This window comes from Lepidochelys kempii, chromosome 1 (genome assembly GCF_965140285.1).
Source record: "Lepidochelys kempii isolate rLepKem1 chromosome 1, rLepKem1.hap1, whole genome shotgun sequence".
Classification (NCBI taxonomy): domain Eukaryota; kingdom Metazoa; phylum Chordata; order Testudines; family Cheloniidae; genus Lepidochelys; species Lepidochelys kempii.
In genome coordinates, this window is record NC_136380.1 from 158,496,355 (window position 1) to 158,515,946 (window position 19,592).

General features: G+C 41.3%; 1 protein-coding gene across 6 annotated transcripts in view; it reads right to left on the bottom strand.

The window, feature by feature from the left end:
* Positions 1–381: 381 nt before the first annotated feature.
* The window catches only part of PDE9A (phosphodiesterase 9A), an 81,269-nt gene continuing 62,058 nt past the window's right edge, over positions 382–19,592 (bottom strand). For 4 of the 6 annotated variants that reach the window (XM_073359695.1, XM_073359720.1, XM_073359728.1 and 1 more), the window contains 9 exons: positions 15,626–15,730; positions 12,862–12,944; positions 11,701–11,857; positions 10,525–10,638; positions 9,210–9,314; positions 6,930–7,058; positions 6,666–6,761; positions 3,169–3,255; positions 382–589 (listed from right to left, as the gene is read on the bottom strand). In XM_073359695.1, coding sequence (XP_073215796.1) covers positions 3,205–3,255; positions 6,666–6,761; positions 6,930–7,058; positions 9,210–9,314; positions 10,525–10,638; positions 11,701–11,857; positions 12,862–12,944; positions 15,626–15,730 — 840 coding nt within the window. In that variant the 3' untranslated portion in view covers positions 382–589; positions 3,169–3,204. The remainder of the gene's footprint in view (positions 590–3,168; positions 3,256–6,665; positions 6,762–6,929; positions 7,059–9,209; positions 9,315–10,524; positions 10,639–11,700; positions 11,858–12,861; positions 12,945–15,625; positions 15,731–19,592) is intronic. The other 2 variants (XM_073359704.1, XM_073359712.1) reach the window with 2 other exon arrangements.

Here is a 19,592-nt window from a genome sequence, read left to right on the forward strand (position 1 = left end):
CACTGCATGCATCCGATGAAGTGAGCTGTAGCTCGCGAAAGCTTATGCTCAAATAAATTGGTTAGTCTCTAAGGTGCCACAAGTCCTCCTTTTCTTCATGTGAGGGTTAGTGTCCTGTGGCAGGATTTGGCTCCTAATATTTACATAACCATACATGAATAATAAAGCATTTTTCTGTTCTTACTGTTATGACACACACTATACCACACACAAATGTTTATAAAATGGCTCCTCTAAAAGGTCCAACACCCATTCCTTTCCTCCATGTACATATGAAAACATTTTTCTTTGGGAACAGGAGCAGTTCTTTATATACACATCTATGAAAGGAAATAATTACACCACCCAGGTTTGTATAAGAATATTTTATTTAGAAGAGCAGTTGAAAAATAAAAAAATTCTATACATCAAAGTTTCCTTTTTTTGTGTCCATGAAGATAGCAACAGTTCTTAGAAAATACGTTCTTGACGTGGTCTCGGCAGCTTTCTACCATCTTTCCTCTGGGCTGAAGGATCCCATGATACTTAGCTGCATCAGTCCACTCCGTGAACAAACACAACAGACCTTTAAGGTCTCAACAATTCTGTTCTGGTACAGAAGGGAAATTCAGATCAAATATATTAAATGTCAACTAAACATAATACAATTCAGAAGGTTATTTAGATAAATACACTGTTAGGTCATAATCTCTGGAATATTGCTAGGTAAACCGAGAAGTCTGCTGCTTGTTAGGAGCTAGGGTTCACGATGTGACGGAGAGACTGTCGAGACTCATCAAGCCCTCGGATCGCTACCCCTTCCTGCTTCTCCACGTGGGCACCAATGATACTGCCAAGAATGACCCTGAGCGGATCACTGCGGACTACGTGGCTCTGGGAAGAAGGATAAAGGAGTTTGAGGCGCAAGTGGTCTTCTCGTCCATCCTCCCCGTGGAAAGAAAAGGCCGGGGTAAGGACCGTCGAATTGTGGAAGTCAACGAATGGCTACACAGGTGGTGTCGGAGAGAAGTCTTTGGATTCTTTGACCATGGGATGGTGTTCCAAGAAGGAGGAGTGCTAGGCAGAGACGGGCTCCACCTAACGAAGAGAGGGAAGAGCATCTTCGCAAGCAGGCTGGCTAACCTAGTGAGGAGGGTTTAAACTAGGTTCACCGGGAGAAGGAGACCAAAGCCCTCAGGTAAGTGGGGACGTGGGATACCAGGAGGAAGCAGAAGCGCACGAGAGGGCAGGGCTCCTGCCTCGTACTGAGAAAGAGGGACGATCAGCGAGTTATCTCAAGTGCCTATACACAAATGCAAGAAGCCTGGGAAACAAGCAGGGAGAACTGGAAGTCCTGGCACAGTCAAGGAATTATAATGTGATTGGAATAGAGACTTGGTGGGATAACTCACATGACTGGAGTACTGTCATGGATGGATATAAACTGTTCAGGAAGGACAGGCAAGGCAGAAAAAAAAAAGGGAAGAAAGAGGATCCTGGGAACTACAGGCCTGTCAGCCTCACCTCAGTCCCTGGAAAAATCATGGAGCAGGTCCTCAAGGAATCAATTCTGAACCACTTAGAGGACAGGAAAGTGATCAGGAACAGTCAGCATGGATTCACCAAGGGCAAGTCATGCCTGACTAATCTAATTGCCTTCTATGACGAGATAACTGGCTCTGTGGATGAGGGGAAAGCGGTGGACGTGTTTTTCCTTGACTTTAGCAAAGCTTTTGACATGGTCTCCCACAGTATTCTTGCCAGCAAGTTAAAGAAGTATGGGCTGGATGAATGGACTATAAGGTGGATAGAAAGTTGGCTAGATTGTCGGGCTCAACGGGGTAGTGATCAATGGCTCCATGTCTAGTTGGCAGCCGGTATCAAGTGGAGTGCCCCAAGGGTCGGTCCTGGGGCCGGTTTTGTTCAATATCTTCATAAATGATCTGGAAGATGGTGTGGATTGCACCCTCAGCAAGTTTGCAGATGACACTAAACTGGGAGGAGAGGTAGATACGCTGGAGGGTAGGGATAGGATACAGAGGGACCTAGACAAATTAGAGGATTGGGCCAAAAGAAATCTGATGAGGTTCAACAAGGACAAGTGCAGAGACCTGCACTTAGGACGGAAGAACCCCATGCACTGCTACAGACTAGGAACCGAATGGCTCGGCAGCAGTTCTGCAGAAAAGGACCTAGGGGTTACAGTGGACGAGAAGCTGCATATGAGTCAGCAGTGTGCCCTTGTTGCCAAGAAGGCCAATGGCATTTTGGGATGTATACGAAGGGGCATTGCCAGCAGATCGAAGGACGTGATCGTTCCCCTCTATTCGACATTGGTGAGGCCTCATCTGGAGTACTGTGTCCAGTTTTGGGCCCCACACTTCAAGAAGGATGTGGAAAAATTGGAAAATGTCCAGCGGAGGGCAACAAAAATGATTAGGGGACTGGAACACATGAGTTATGAGGAGAGGCTGAGGGAACTGGGATTGTTTAGTCTGCGGAAGAGAAGAATGAGCGGGGATTTAATAGCTGCTTTCAATTACTTGAAAGGGGGTTCCAAAGAGGATGGATCTAGACTGTTCTCAGTGGTAGCTGATGACAGAACGAGGAGTAATGGTGTCAAGTTGCAGTGGGGGAGGTTTAAGTTGGATATTAGGAAAACCTTTTTCACTAGGAGGGTAGTGAAGCACTGGAATGGGTTACCTAGAGAGGTGGTGGAATCTCCTTCCTTAGAGGTTTTTAAGGTCAGGCTTGACAAAGGCCTGGCTGGGATGATTTAGTTGGGGATCGGTCCTGCTTTGAGCAGGGGGTTGGACTATATGACCTCCTGAGGGCCCTTCCAACCCTGATATTCTATGATTCTAAACAAAGCATGTGCAGCATGCTACACCCACTGACTCATAAATATTAGGATACAAAGATTAGTTAGATAATGCTGTAATTGTCATATGGCTGCCTACAGGTATTTTAGTGCATGAATCAGAAAGACTTTTTTGTTGTTGTTGTTGACTTCTGTGAATCATTTTCCAGAAAAGGGTGGTTGCTAAAACTTCATCTTATGTGGATGGACTCCTGGCCAAATTCTCTAGGGGCACAAGAAGGGACAGGTTCACTGAAGTCAGTTGAGCTGCACCATCTTCTGTCCATGTGTGTCTACTTTTAAAATATTTTAAAACCAAACTCACTCACCTTGTGACTTTTGTGTTGCTAAGAGTGTTTTTCTTTTCACTTCTGTGTGCTCTCAGTTGTCAAACTTGCACTTTTTTTCTTTTGCAACTAGAATAAAGAGCAAAACAGAACAAATATCACCACTGGCACATCCCAGACAGACTGCTACAGCTAGCTGATCACTAATCCTCAATAAGATATCAGCTGAATCTCTAATGCAATAGTATACACCAATTTGGTGCATCACGGGCCCCATTGAATCCAAAATAACTATGGTACTTGACTGGAGAAAGTGCACCTCAGTATTTCTCATTATCTGTTGACTTAATTTCTGAGATTGTTCGCTACCTGCTATTTGTTTGATGGCATTTTTGAGTTTACACAGTTCTCATTATACCAGCACTCCTTGTGTCGATATACTGTAATTAAGGCTCTATCAGTTTCCATAGAAACTCTGTTTTTGACAGCTTTACATTTCAGGTATAGAAATTCACTTCAGCTTGAAACTTCTCAAAGCTTCTCAAAGCCCCCACTATCACCTTGAACTTATTTTTAGTTTTTTTAAGGAATGTTTCATGTTTCTGTTGTAGACTTGAGAATTTCCACAAGATTTTATTTGCCCTTATATAACTCTTCCCACAAGACCTGTGTTCTGTTCCTCTCCACTTTTAATCAGAATTAGAATCTGAGCTCCTTGGAGAAGGAACTGTCCTTCCTAAAAAAAGAAAAGGAGGACTTGTTGCACCTTAGAGACTGACCAATTTATTAAGAGCATAAGCTTTCGTGAGCTATAGCTCACTTCATCAGATGCATGCAGTAGAAAATACAGTGGGGAGATTTTATATACACAGAGAAAATGAAACAATGGGTGTTACCATACACACTGTAACAAAAGTGATCAGGTAAGGTGAGCCATTACCAGCAGGAGAGCGGGGTGTGTGTGTGTGTGTGTGAACCTTTGGTAGTGATAATCAAGGTGGGCCATTTCCAGCAGTTAACAAGAACATCTGAGGAACAGTGGGAGGGGGAGGGGGGGAACGCGCAGGGCTGGGGAGGGAAATAAACATGGGGAAATAGTTTTACTTTGTGTAATGACCCATGCACTCCCATGCATCATCAAGGATCTACAACCTATCCTGAAGGATGTCCCATCACTCTCACAGATCTTGGGAGACAGGCCAGTCCTTGCTTACACACAGCCCCCCAACCTGAAGCAAATACTCACCAGCAACCACACACCACACAACAGAACCACTAACCCAGGAATCTATCCTTGCAACAAAGCCCGTTGCCAACTCTGTCCACATATCTATTCAGGGGACACCATCATAGGGCCTAATCACATCAGCCACACTATCAGAGGCTCGTTCACCTGCACATCTACCAATGTGATATATGCCATCATGTGCAAGCAATGCCCCTCTGCCATGTACATTGGCCAGACTGGACAGTCTCTACGTAAAAGAATAAATGGACACAAATCAGACGTCAAGAATTATAACATTCAAAAACCAGTTGGACAACATTTCAATCTCTTTGGTCACTCAATTACAGACCTAAAAGTGGCAATTCTTCAACAAAAAAATTTCAGAAACAGACTCCAATGAGAGACTGCTGAATTGGAATTAATTTGCAAACTGGATACAATTAACTTAGGCTTGAATAAAGACTGGGAGTGGATGGGTCATTAGACAAAGTAAAACTATTTCCCCATGTTTATTCCCCCCCACCCCCACGCTGTTCCTCAGATGTTCTTGTTAACTGCTGGAAATGGCCCACCTTGATTATCACTACAAAAGGTTCCCCTCCCCACCGGCTCTCCTGCTGATAATAGCTCACCTTACCTGTTTCAGAGTAGCAGCCGTGTTAGTCTGTATTCACAAAGAGAAAAGGAGGACTTGTGGCACCTTAGAGACTAACACATTTATTTGAGCATAAGCTTTCGTGAGCTACAGCTCACTTCATCTTACTTGATCACTCTCGTTACAGTGTGTATGGTAACACCCATTGTTTCATGTTCTCTGTGTATATAAATCTCCCCACTGTATTTTCCACGGTATGCATCCGATGAAGTGAGCTGTAGCTCACGAAAGCTTATGCTCAAATAAATTTGTTAAGTCTCTAAGGTGCCACAAGTCCTCCTATTTCCATACTTTGTAATGCCAGCTTTGTGCCCCTCGATCAGTGCTTTTATCAGAGCATCCACCTAGATGAGCTTATTCACAATCCTAATTTATTTTCGGATTTTTCTGTTTTCTCTCCTGTGCCCATAAACTCTGCTTTTATGTAATGTAACTGGATTTGGATGTAGTGAATTTGGGGTTACCTGCTGTTGGGCATCATGACAAGAGGAAAAGAAACCTAAACTCTGACCTCAGAGGGAGAGGACTCAGGAGCAGAGGTCACAGTCTGAGCACTAAGGGCATCATTCTGTACCACTGAAGTCAACGGTGGCTCTGTCATTGACTTCAATGGGAGCAGGACCAAGCATGACAGCACTGTGATTCCCCTGCTTGCCCAGTGCTGAAGAGGATTTGGCCCAGGTCAGAGAGAACCGAAAGACCTGGCACCTGGTTACAGATATCATCAAAGCTCTCCGAGGTCTTACATGCCAACGGGAGAGACATCTGGTAAATACCATTGATAGATAGTTTAACCTGGGCCATAAAATGAATTAATGTGGCCGTTTGTTTAATTGTATTGTATGGTATGTGTGTTTGTGCAGGTGTGTGTGCCGTATAAGAGAGAGAAAGAGCAATTCCTGGTATAATGCCAGTGACATCTGGTGATATCTCGGCAGGCTCTTTTGAATGACTCATTCTGTGCACCCAGAATTTTTTTGCCATTTTCTTTTCTGTGGTAAGTTATCATGGCTGCTTCTCTTGCTCTTTCTGTTTATAATTATTATTAATAATGATCTTGTGGCATAGGTATGCCTGGTGCTTTACAAATATATAGGAAGAAAAAGTGACCATAGATATAATCAAAAGCAATAAATATCATCAAACTGAAGAACTTGAACTGTCTGTTTCACTTCTTAGTACCACCCAGAGTGTATGTACAGAGCTGAGAGAATAATCAATTTTTCAGTTCAAATCCACAAAATCAGTTTGTTTGGAATTGAAACAGATTTTTTTGTTTGTTTTTTCTTGATGAAACAAAAAGACTGAAAAAAATCACTTTGGCTTGAGCAAAATATGTAATTTGAGTGAAACAACTGTTTTCATTTTGTTACGTTTTCAGGTGTTTTTACCCTTTTAAATAAAAATTTGAACAAATGGAGCTAGATTTCAAAAAGAAATGTTGTTTTGACATGAAAAGTCAAAACATTTTGCCTTTAAAAAGCCAAAATAAACCATTTAGACTTTTTCAACTTAAAAAAAAATGTATTCGGCGAAAACTATTTGCTGAATTCAACCCATATTCACAAACAGTTTTGGTCACTTCTCACTGAATTTTTGAGCAAATTTAAGATTTGACTGAAATATGTCACCCAGTTCTAGGTATGTATAGCTTGCCTCTTTCATAGTATCATCTAGTTGTTTTAATTCCTCGTAGCGGTCCCTGGATTCCCAAAGAGGTTGGAGCATCACTTCGTCAACTTCTGGAAAAAGCTAAACAAAAGTGAGAAGAGTCAAACTATCATTTCTTTAAATATTTATTTACCTGTAAATGATAAAAATGGAGTAAGAGGAGGTGTCACTGGCTGACTAAATGTTTAGCAAAACCAAAGCTGAAATGTTCTCAGTTCCTGCAGGCATCTTAGAACCTTAATAACGTACCTTTGTTACTGTTTCAAACATTGGGATCAGGACAAACTTAAGGAACCCGATCTGTGCTGTTGGTTTGGTCACTTTATCTCGGTCCATGAAAGGTGCCACTGGAAGTCCCTCAGACTTTTCTCGGTCACTCTAGGACAGATTCAATAGTTAACAAAGATTATTATCAACAGGGAGACTGTGAGGGCAGCAAAACACAAACTGTTTGCAGACCAGTAACTAGATCACTGATATCCTATACACATGCCTCAATGGTGTATGTGACAACAGCAAATGAAAGGGAAACTGTGTGTCATACATTTTAGAAGCTGACTCTTATTGTTTTAATAACCTTTGTATTGTTGTTTCTTTTGGTTTTTCACAAATGCTGCATGTACAGAAACGTATCATATTATAACAAGGCCATAAGGGTATGTATGCAGTCAGGAGCGAGCCTCACAGCCCATGTAGACTGATTCACACTAGTGGGACTCGAGCTAGAGTGCTAAAAATAGCTGTGTGGCTGTTTTGGCATTGGAGGAGGCTAGCCACCTCACCTCGAACCCAGGAGGCAGGGTGGGCTTGAGCTCAGGTGGCTAGCTCAAGCCTCTGCTAGTGCAATGTCCACACAGCTATATTTAGTGTAAGCCCACTAGCACAAGTCTGCCTGCCTGGCTTAAGAGGCTTGTGTAACACCAACAGACCCCGGTCGTTGTCGGCCAGGATCAAACCTGGGACCTCTGGAGCTTAATGCATGAGCCTCTACTGCATGAGCTAAAAGACATGCCTCTTAGCCCAGGCTATAGCAGACTCATCAATCTCTAGCTGCCACTAGAGGGGGACAGAGTGCCACACCAAGCAGGCATGGGTTGCACTTGCTCCCTGCTACAGTATAGACATACCGTAAGAGGGAGATACTCAGAGGCATACAAATCCCAAAATCCATGGGACTTCTTGTGGAGTAAAGCACTACTCAGTGTGAGACAAGGTAACAGAATCTAGCCCTTAGCCATTCTACATAAGAGGGAAAGGGTCCTTGACTTCCTTCTCCTCTGGAGAATTATTCTTTTGGGTATTAGGCTACAACTAGCCAACCATGATCAAAAATGGTTGAGTGTTTCTAGTCTATCAAGTGGCTCCTAGTACATATAGATTCAGGGAGGGATGTATCTCTGTGTGCCAGACTTTGGAAAGATCTTTACAAATAATGGGCTGGATCCTTAGCTAGTATAAATCAGCGTAGCTCCATTGACTTAAATGGGTCTACAGTGATCGGACTGTCCTATAAGCACATAGTTAGTAAGAAGGGCACAGAATACACCAAAAATTGACACCCCTTTAACTTCATTGCCAGAATTTACTCTCATCTGTCAGACTTGCTTTAATAATGTGTGTACAGTAGTACTTTGGGTCAGATATTAGGGTGAGGAAGACAATAAAGTGCAAAGACAGATCATTTTATTTTGCATAAAAATATTGCAGAGACAATGAGCTAATTGTCATTAAGATTCCCTATTGTCAAGCCTTCCCCTTTGGATACGTCTAATGTCATTTCTTTGTCAAATTGATTCCTTCAGCTCAGGGAAAATGTTAAAAAAAAATAGAAAGAAGAAAACTCTGGCATCTTGTTCCTCCAATCACGATAAAGCTTTGCATGCTGCCAGCTACTTCACAGACAGCTTGGCTTGGGTAGGAGAGAGCAGAGGATTACTGTTAGTTTTAATGTTGCTTTATACTACAAGAAGCCACACTAGAGAGGGATGGGAATCCAGAAAGAAGCAACTGTTTTGGGAGCATAAGCTGACTTTTCAGGACTAATGAAGTTGATGGTGTCCTTTGGAAATAATCAGAATGTTTTCATTTTTAAAGCAAATGTTCATCCTATGCAGCCTTGGGCATTTCAAATCATCACGGATATAATTTAAACTTGGACCATTTAATACTGCACATTTAATTGACTTTTTCTATACTCACGCTTCTTGCCCTTTTGGCTTGACAAGGGTTTACATGCCAAAAAACTCACAAGACAGCCCTATTAGTGAGAACAAGCTGCAGTCCAATGACATTAGCATTTCTACATTATTGTCATTAATCTTACAAATTGCAGTCAATTACAGTAACTTTTATTCTGAACATACTGTCTTATGCCACACTTCTGTCACCTTATGCAAAAGAAACCTCCTCATCCTTGTGGCACTGGATTGTCATACAGTAGTACCAGTCAGCTGTCAGCCATAGTTAAAATAGGAATTACTATTATGATGATGATGATTGTGTATCTGTGTCTCTGTCTCTCATTCTTACCTGCATAAAATACTCCTCTAATAAGCAGTCTACCCACGGTTCCGCTACTTCCATCGGGCGGACTTCATTTGAGATATCACAACATTTTATCAGTACCATCTTCAACTGAAGAAGGAAAAATACTTTAACACTCTGGTAATATAGAAGCCTGCCTCTTTGCCTTTACAGAAGCCATAGAAGCCATGAGTCCTTCATTTTTAGAGAGGCAGAGGGAAATGATCTCAGACAAGAAGGATAGTCTTATGGCTAAGGCACAAGACTGATCTGGTTTCTCTTCCTTCTACCTAGAGAGATTTGATTCCTGGTTCTGCCTGCCACATATTTCCTGTATGATCTTTGGCAAGTCACTTAACCCCTCTGTGTCTCAGTTTTCCTTTCTGTGAAAGGGGGATAATGGTTACCTACTCCATGGGAGGCTTAATCCATGAATGATTGTAAAGGGCTTTGACATTCCTGGAGGGAAGACATTATAGGGACCTGATCCCACCCTCATTAATGTCAGTGGAAAGATTCCCACTGAGTTCAATGGGAATTAGATTAGGGCTAGAGCAAAGTATTGTTATGATGGATGTAATGGAGACTAGAATGAAACTAAGAATTTATATCCAGACAGATACAGTAATTATTTCTTGCTCAGATGACTCTAAGATTTCAAAATCTGAAAGAGAAATCTAGACTTTCTTTGTATCAAGTGACCCCAGACTTCTCATTGTTTTTTGGGGAAAAAGCTTTTATAAAAATCTACAGAAATACTTTGACGTTTCTTTTAACGTTACAGTGCAAACGGTTGTTTTTAGGCACACATTTCCCTGCACTTGGTACCCACTCACAGTGACACCCCAAAAGGGTAGGAAGGATGGTTCCATAGTTAGGTAGCTAGGCTGGGATTAGGGAGAGCTCGGCCAATACCCTGCTCTGCCAAGGATTTCCTGTGAGACCTGGGGCAAGTCACTTAGTCTCTCTGGGTCTCACTTCTCCAGCTGTAAAAGTAGTACTTCTCTACCTCCGAAGGGTGTTGGAGGCACTTATATGCTACACTGAGGGGAGCTATCCAAGTATTCAATTCAGATTGATCCAACCCAAAACAAACTATTTCATTTGGATTTTTTTCTTGTCAAAATCTTTTCCCCACACAGAAAATTTCAAGTTTGCAGAAACTGCATTTTCTGTTGAAAAAACCCATTTTGACAGAAAAATTCTGACTACTTCTACTCAACATCTTGCATGATTAGGCCAAAACCAAAGTTTAGAATGTAGCAGTATCACTGCGAACCATGGTAGGCACTGAAAAATGATAAACATGTAATCTCCTTACACAGGTGACATGTTCCTCATTTGAGTAATCAAAATTATCCATTTTTTCTTTGAAAGAGTCCAGTATTTCTGCATGTCTTGCCATGTCTGTTGCCAGGATTAATGTAATTATCCCCTATCAAAACAAATAATAATAATACATTGATTTAACGTCTCACAAGGCATAGCTATTGCTGTGTAAAGAAATGTGCTTAAATTAACACAAATACCTTATGATAGAACACAGACAAGAAGAACAGATGTATCACATCAGCACCATTGAAAGAGGAACTTTCATACTTGAGGCCACTTGACAAAGTAGACTATTAATTTAAAGAATTCACAGTGACATAAGAGAATGACTAACTATGTAATTGGTTTTGTATAATTATATGCTGGAGAAACTACTGTTTCTTGTTCTGAGCTTTGTTTGATTTTTAGTATGAATGCAAAGTGCACAAAGAAATAAACTAAAAGCTCAATTCTACATGCTGAGGCCCAAGCTTGGTCCCACAGAAGTCAATGGCAGTTTTGCATTTCTGCATTTTCATTTAAAATGGATGGGAGAGTTGCATCCATGAATCTGAGGGCGGAATTTGGCCCATAATACTATGCGAATTACATCTTAGTTTGTGGTCACGGAAAATATCGTGAATTTATTCTTATGACTTCACTGCCTCACGCAACAGAAAAAGAGATAGGCTCCACAGGTTGAAGCTTTTGTGCAAACACAAATATTTTTAATACTGATGAAAAATGGGGAAAAAAAAGATGATAAAATGTGTAGGAGGTGAATATTTGTTTATGTCTTTACAAATTGTCTCCAGTTTGAACTCCCTGTTTAAGTTCAGCATAATGTTCTCCTAATGGTTAAGTTGTTACCATATGAGCAAGTTGGCCTAGTTACAGTCACATCCTAACAACTCTTTTCATAATGTAAGTTTCTACACAGAAGAGGATAAGTTTAAGAGTCAAACTTTTCTCATTGGTACCCAAGGAAGGTCAGCTCAACTGTCCAACGAGAGTTGCTAGAGAAATAGCCCAGGAATCTCTCTGTGTTACTTCAAGTTTGAGATTATTCAGTTCTAACCTCTTGATGGAATTATTCTGTTGGACTGTTCAGAAGGTAGATTTGTGCACACTGAAACTTCAAGAGCGGTTTGCATGTCATACCTCCCTTCTGGATCAACATTCATACCTGTCTTATCCGTTTGAATTGTTCCTGGGTAGCATTGGAGAAAATGTTGCATTCTGGCTGGGCAATGATCTGGAAAGCCACAGCACAGTGATGGTTCTCCAGTGGGGAGATGTCATTGTAGCGCACGGCAAGCTCTGTTCGGGCATTAATCTGGTAGCTGATGTGAAGGAAAATAGTGAGGTCTCACACGTTGCCTACACCCGATACTTAAAAACATACGTTACACATTAGACATTGGTTATTTTTATGTATATTGTTGTGAATACCTAATTAATTAATAATAAATTATTGCAACAGTTAATATTAAATCCAAATATTTTTTTGAGAAAATGATCATACTTCCACATCGTTTCAAAGACTCTCATTATTTACTTGTTATTACTGAATTTCTATAACTTAAAAACATATGGGGGAAGGATAGAGGGGACTCTTCTTCTTTTTAGCTCACAGGCTTGACTCCCACTAACTCCCAGTAAAGTCAGTGGAAAGATGCTCATGGAGCTCAATGCAAATTGGATCAGGCCCTTATTTAATAGCTGAATACAAGTAAATTAGAGTTTATATGTAGTTCACAGAAGTAATAATGCTTAGCACTTCTAGCACTTTCCATCTGAGGCTCACACTATGCTTTACAGACATTTATGAAGTAACCTTCAGATCATCCCTGCCATCTAGCTCCATTGTATAGATGGGCAAATGGAGATAGACAGTGGTTAAGTGCTTTGTTTAAGGTCTTTGGCAGAGCTGGGAAAAGAACCAGAAACTCTTCCCGTGTAATTGAGCCTCAACCATATGACCATTCTTCTACTACATAGCATAATTAACAAAAGAATTTGACCTGAGATGTTTTCTAGCTGCCAATTTCCTTTAATGGAAAATACTAAGTTTTATGAGAAAATTGAAGAGGGAGCCATTTTCCTTTCAGAGTTTAGCACAGTTAGCAGCCTCAGCTCAGGACTGAGTAAGCTAATGGCTAGCGTTGCATATAACCTAACCAGTGGTGGCTCTGTCCTTGTCAGTGTTTGACCATAATAGCAGAGCATTGTGGGTAGATTCCTACTTAGCTGCCCTACTCTCTGCTCTGGACATGAGAAGAAAATGCTGATCTGCATTGTTTTCCAGATATATTTGAAAGGAACAAAAAATAAAGGGCACACATACGTGTTGTTATATCCTGGATGATCCAAATCATGGCAAACTGCAGCAGTCATCAGAATTAAGATATCAATTTTGGGAAATTTCTCCTGCAAAAGAAAAACATAATAATGTAGTGTCTAACAATTTCTATACTTTTTCCCCCCAATACATTCACATTTCAGAAAAACAAGTCACCCGGGTAAAATTAACCATTATTCGTTAATTAAATTTACTGCAGATAAGAAAGAAGATTTCACTGTTCACTGCAGCAACAAATGACTCAGATTCGGCTTTGATGCATTAAATAGAAGCAGTTTGGAGGAGGCCAGTAGAATTTTGTCTGAGAGTTATTCATATTCATATTATGTTTTAAAGCACAGAGATGTTAATACTCAGGCCTTTAGAAATCATTCCAGTGTCTACACTAGCTGAGGGACGGTTGGAAGACAATTTACATACTATTATCTTTCACACTAACTAGAGATGGGAAGAGAGTGAGGAAAATTTTTCACAAACATTTCAGCAACTTCCAAACAGGATGAATATTTGTGGAAGCGGTTTTGCTCATATGTATATCCACAAGAACACAAATTCTTGCCAGTATCTGGGATTCATTTTACCATGGAACAAAATGTGGTTTGTGATGAAATTAAATTTGTTTTGTGTGGAAGTGAAAGCAGTTTAGAAATGTTAGGTCATCCAGTGAGGGAAAAATACACCTGGCAAAGGTGACCATACAGAATAAATATGAATCGTGAACATAGAACATGCAAAGCAATATTTTCAGTGAGCGGTTTGTGAACAACCCGTAGGCTGAATCTAGTTTGCAGAAAACATTTGCTGAAATATTTTATATAGTGAATGAAGTCCCAATTCATAGACCATGAAAGTCACTTCACGGGGATTTTGACCGGCCCCAAATTCATACAAATGTCAGACTACCTGCATCCAGAGAAAGGGTTAAATTAATACATGGTGAATGGTTCTTCCAGCTTTAATAAGCGCTCTTTCTTTGAGCTGCAGTCTGATTTGGGGGTCTTCTGGGGAAGTAGTGACAAGGAAGAGACAACTTTAGCTTGAATGATGGTTCTTTCTACTTTTTGGTCAATTTAAAGAGGGACACCTAAATTTGAGATTAAAATCAAAGAGGCCAGTCCTTGGGCTGTTGAAGGTCAGATATACTTCAGTCACAACTACTGTCTGGAAATCTGGATTTTTACTACGTCTCTGGATCACTGATATCTTTGACAGGATGATAGAAGGAGATGTTTTCTAGTCTTCCTATTTGTAGGATTCTATTGTATTATAACTAAAGCTTAATTCATTCCACAGGGCATGCCAGTCAGCCAGCTGTCTTGTGGATTTTCAGAGGTGTTGAGTACTCACAAATCCCAAAGAAGTTAGTGAGAGCTATAGGGGTGCAGCATCTTGGACTACCCCTTGTCTCCATGGGATTACTCTGTCATTTTCTTAATGTTAAGCTTTTGCTTAAGTGCTTTGCTGATTCAGGGCCTAGATGACTAAATGAAAGAGTCTCTGAAATGACTGAGCATTTTATTCCGTGATTTAAATAATTACTTTTCATATAATCCAGGGCAATAAGTTCTCATTATAATTAGACATAGATGAACCAATTGGGGTAAAATAAGAACCCACTGGAAACATTTTTTATTTCAGAACAAAACACAACCTCCTTTTCATGGCTGGATCTGTTCGATGAGTCTCTTCACTATGTCCCGTGACCAGCCCAACCACTTATCTACAGTGGCAGATCCTCTTTTGAGGAAGACTGTAAAACTCCTTCCTTCCTTGGGTGGCAGTTTAGCCTCTGTACTAGCCATTGCTGCTGCAGCTCTTGTCAACCTTCCAGAGAGTCTAGAGTTCCCCTGATACATGCTCCCCAGAATGCCCTACTGGAACACAGGCAGGCACATGGTTTAATTGGCTCAGGGGCTTCAGAAGGTGATGGTGTAGTCTGGGACCCAAGTACTGGGGAAGAGCCAGAATGGGTGGAGTGTGAAGGAGCACTCAGCGGAGACACTAATGGGTCCTGTTCTCAGCTGCTGCTTCTGGAGAAAGGGAGAGAGAGGGGAGGGCTGCTGCATGGCTTTCCACTGAAGAGAGTACCACACCGGAGGAGTGGAGAAGTCCTCTTCCCCTGAAGCATAGCAAAGAGGAAGGAGCATTGATCAGCAAAGATAGAAGAGCTGGGGCTTTTTGAGGGAGTTGTTTCATAGGGAGGGAGCCAGCAGCGAACTATCCAAGTTTGAGTTTCCAGAACTTTAAGTCATTTCTGGTAAAGCTCTTGTGCTTATGGATACTTATCTAAACTTTTGAGACCCATCCTACCTATCTTAGGTACTTACATAGCCCCATTACTGTCATATTTGAGCATCTCACAATCTTAATGTATTTATCTTCACAAACACCCCTTTGAGGTAGGGCAGTGCTATTATCTCCATCTTACAGGTGGAGAACTGAGGCATAGAGAGGGTAAGTGACTTGCTCAAGGTCAGACAGGAAATCTGTGGCAGAACATGAACTTGAACCCAGGTCTCCCAAGCCCTAGGCTAGTTGCCCAACCTTGAACAGCCTTTTTTTCCACTATAACTAATTATAGTTAGGTTTTCTTGTTTGCTTTCAATAAATTAATGAGTCATGTACAAACAAAATGATGGTCCTTTTTGGAAGGAAAATGTCCTGGGTTTTATGACTCTTAGTGGATGAATATTTGTCTGGTGATAGAAGCAGAAATACAGATAGGTATGTGGACAAACCAGAGACACACCTGGAGATTGCAGAGTGAGATCATACTGTACATCATCTGAGTCACACAGAAGCAGTGCCGGAAATTATGGAATGGGTTGTTTCTGTAATTGTCATGAATACACAGCTACAAAAAGAAGGAGTAAAACAGTTAATGACTGTAGAGATGTTTCAGAATGGAAAGATCTGAGTCCATGCACTTCCTGCTCTCCCTCGAGGCACTGCATGTCGCCATGTGAGACATATGGATCCCAAATCATTCTCCACTTTTGCCCCTTCAAAAATCACAACATGCAGCCCTGCAACACCACCCTCCTCTTTCTGGCTGAGGAGAACTAGATATGGCTCCCTATGAAGATTTTATTAACAGAATCTGTGAACCATCCAATGGAGTCACTGAAAAGTACCAGGTGGCATTCCTTCCCCAGCTACACGAGGGATAGCAATATGAGGCCAGGGATTGTCAGTAGTCCCTCTCTTTGTTATCTGCCTCACCCAGTAGTATAGGCAGGCAATAGCAAGATTTCCCAGTCCTGATGCACAACATGTGCTCTGGTCTTGCATATCTCCTCAGCAGACACCACCAAGTCTGCCAAACTGTGCTGGGGACAAAGGCCCACTTAGGAATATACAGAGGCCACAAAACTCATTTCTGACATAATTTGAATGTCAACTCTTGAGGTCTTCAAAGGCAAGAATGTAATAGTTATTTAATTTACAAATATACACTGAAGACATCTTATCAGATCGCTAATCTTCCCCAGCATTACTGAGCTCCACACACTTAGGGCTTGATTTTGCAAGGTGCTCAGCACTCTGGCCTCCAGCACGTGCTTAACTTTAAGCATGGGACTAGCCCCATTGCCATATGTGGGATTACATACATTCTTAAAGTTAAACTGAGCATAAGTGCATTGCCGGATCAGGACGAGAGTCCTCCGCACCCTGCAGGATCAAGCCGCTTGTTCTTGGGCTTGATGTTTTAAGCATCCCAAACCTCCAGCTGGAGTCAATGGGAGCTGGGAAAGCTCAGCACTTCTGAAAAACCAGGCCTGTATTGTTTGGCTTCTATTTCAGTAGAGAAGGACTTTTGAAAGTAACTTTAAAAATTCTATGTTGATGATCTCCTCAAATGTTATAAACATCATCTCATACAACTTCTGTACTGAAATGTGGGTCATACACATTCATTGTGCAAGGTAATATGATTGTAATTCATGCATCCATCAGCGGAAGTCAGACACTAAATGTGATTCCTGATTCAGAAGCTGTATCAGCCCTGCATGCTGAGCTATTAAAAATATTTGGTTGCATTAGTCATCCTGTTCCTCAGTTTCTCGGTGGTATTTTAAAGGCAGGTGAATGTGGGACTGAGAAAGGAAACGTTCAAGTAAAGTGAGGTAGCTCTTTCTCGTCCACCTGAGTTCAACCCTAAGCACACTATAGGCTTTGGGGAAATATCACCACCTGGAATTAGGGACTGTGGGTCTCTTTTTATCATCCCTTTTTGCAAAGCCAATATTTGTGAAGTAATTTTTGTAACACTCACATTTTTATAGAATAAATAAGGAGCCGCACACATGGTTCAGAATGAGATTGTATTAACTATTAATAGTAGCACATTGAATTACTCAGGGAAATTTGAACTGATGTGAACGCATCTCTACACATATTGTAGGTGGCACAGATTCATAGTTTTTAATGTCAAAAGGGACCATCGTGATAATCCAGTCTGACCTCCTGTACCACACAGGCCATAGAATGTCACCCCATAATTCCTGATTTTGCCCAATTTGTGGTTGAACAAGAGCGTATCTTTTAAAAAGACAGCCAATCCTGACTTAAAGATTCCAAGTGATGGAGGATCTACCACATTCCTAGGAAAGTTGTTCCAACGGTTAAATACCCTCACTCTTAAAAATCTGCACCTTATTTCCAGTTTGAACTTCTAGCTTCACCTTTCAGCCGCAGGATCTTGTTATGTTTTTCTCTAATAGTTTAAAGACCCACCTACTACCAAAAATCTTCTCCCTGTTTAGATTTTTAGAGATAACACTCAAGTCACCTCTTGATTTTTTTTACCAGTGAGATAACTAAATTCATCTCCTTAAGTCTCTCACAGTGAAGCATGTTTTCCAGTCCTTGAATCATTTTTGTAGCAATGCCATTTTACTGACATTTGCTACTTTTGGCCAGAGAAAGAGCAATCAAATAGTTTTCATTGCATCCACCAGACAAAAATGATATAATCCTGCAGAGCAACATGCTAGGTGACATACACTTAAAAGACAGTACATTTTCTGCTGTGCATAGAAGTGCAGAGACATGCCATGTTTATGAAAAACAGTCTAACAACCTACATGCAGAAGTATTGAGAGTCACATCATGTCCAGTACTAGTAATTTCAGGCTAAACCAATGTATAATATAGGAACACAGACAATGCCATACTGGACATAGGCGTGGGAAGTAGGAGTGCGGGGGCTGCTGCCAGCCCAGGGTCCTGGCCACCAGCCCCGCATGTGGGGTTCCGGCCGCCGGCCGCCGGCCCTGCCCCCACCCCCGCCCCTAGCTGTGGCCCCAGCCTCTGCTGCCTTACCTCTGTCTGTGTCCCCACCTCCTGGAGCCATGGCCCTGCTCTCGGCCCCAGCTCTAGGGGGCGGTGAGGGGCGCAGACAGGGGAAAGAGGGGTGCAGCTCATCACCCCCACTCCAAAAACTGTTCAAGCACCACTGATACTGGATCAAACCCAACGTCCATCTAGTCCAAGCTCCTGTTTTTGACATGGCCAGTACCAGATGCTTCAGAGGAAAATGTAAGAACCCCACAGGGAAATGTGGGATAATCTGTCCCCCCACCACATTACGTCTACCTCATCTATAATAGTTAGAGATTGGGTTAAGCCCCGAAACATGAGATTTAATGTCTCTTCCAAAAAGAATTATTAGCATTTATCGTGATAACTCTGGTATCTATATAAGTGTCTAATCTTGTTAAATTCTTGGTCTCAACACCTTCCTGTGGCACTGAATTCCAGAGTCTAATTATGCATTGCAAATTCTATTTTGAATTTACCACCTTTTAATTTCATTGAATGTCTCTTTGTTCTTGTGTTTCAAGACAGGGAGAACTGACATTCCTAATCTACATTCTCTATATTATTCATTATTTTATATACTTTTATCAAGATCCCTCTTATTCATCTCCTTTCTAAGCAAACCAATCCCAATTTTAATTCATGTGAGTTTTTCCATTACCCTAATCATTCTGGTGGCCCTTCTCTGAAACCTCTCTAATTCTGCAATATCCTTTTTGAGAGATAGTGACCAGTACAACACAAGGTATTCCAAATGAGGTCACATCATTCATTCACATAACGGCATCATACTATTTTTTGTGTTATTTTCCATCCCAATCCTTAGGAATTCTAATGTCTTGTTGGCTTTTTTGACCACAGCAGCACATTTTGCAGAGGTCTTCATTGAGCTGTCTGCAATAACACCCAGGACATTTTTCTAAGGTGACACATCTAATTTAGAACCTTTTAAGGTGTACTAGTTGCCTAATTTTTTGCCTCCAGTGTGCATTACTTTGAATTTATTGACACTGAATGTCATTTGCCAACTCATTTATTTAGGTCTCTCTGAAGTTCTTCAGTCTACCCAGTCCCGACTAATCTATATAACTTTGTCTCATCTGCAAATTTTGCCACCTCACTACTCGCTTCCCTTTTCAGATCATTAATATTAAACACTGTACGTAGTATCTAGCCTTAAAGCACCCTGTGTTAACCTGTTTTTTCCATGTTAACAATTGAGTTACTCTAGGAATAAATTTGGCCGTAGTGAGTCCACAGAAAGCTCAGAATCAAGATTTAAGTAAACAAATACAGACCTATTCCAAAACATGTCATCTGTGACCCCGATCATGCAAACATTGGCACAGGTGCTTAACTTTAAACATGTGAGTAGTTTCACCGCCTTTAGTGGG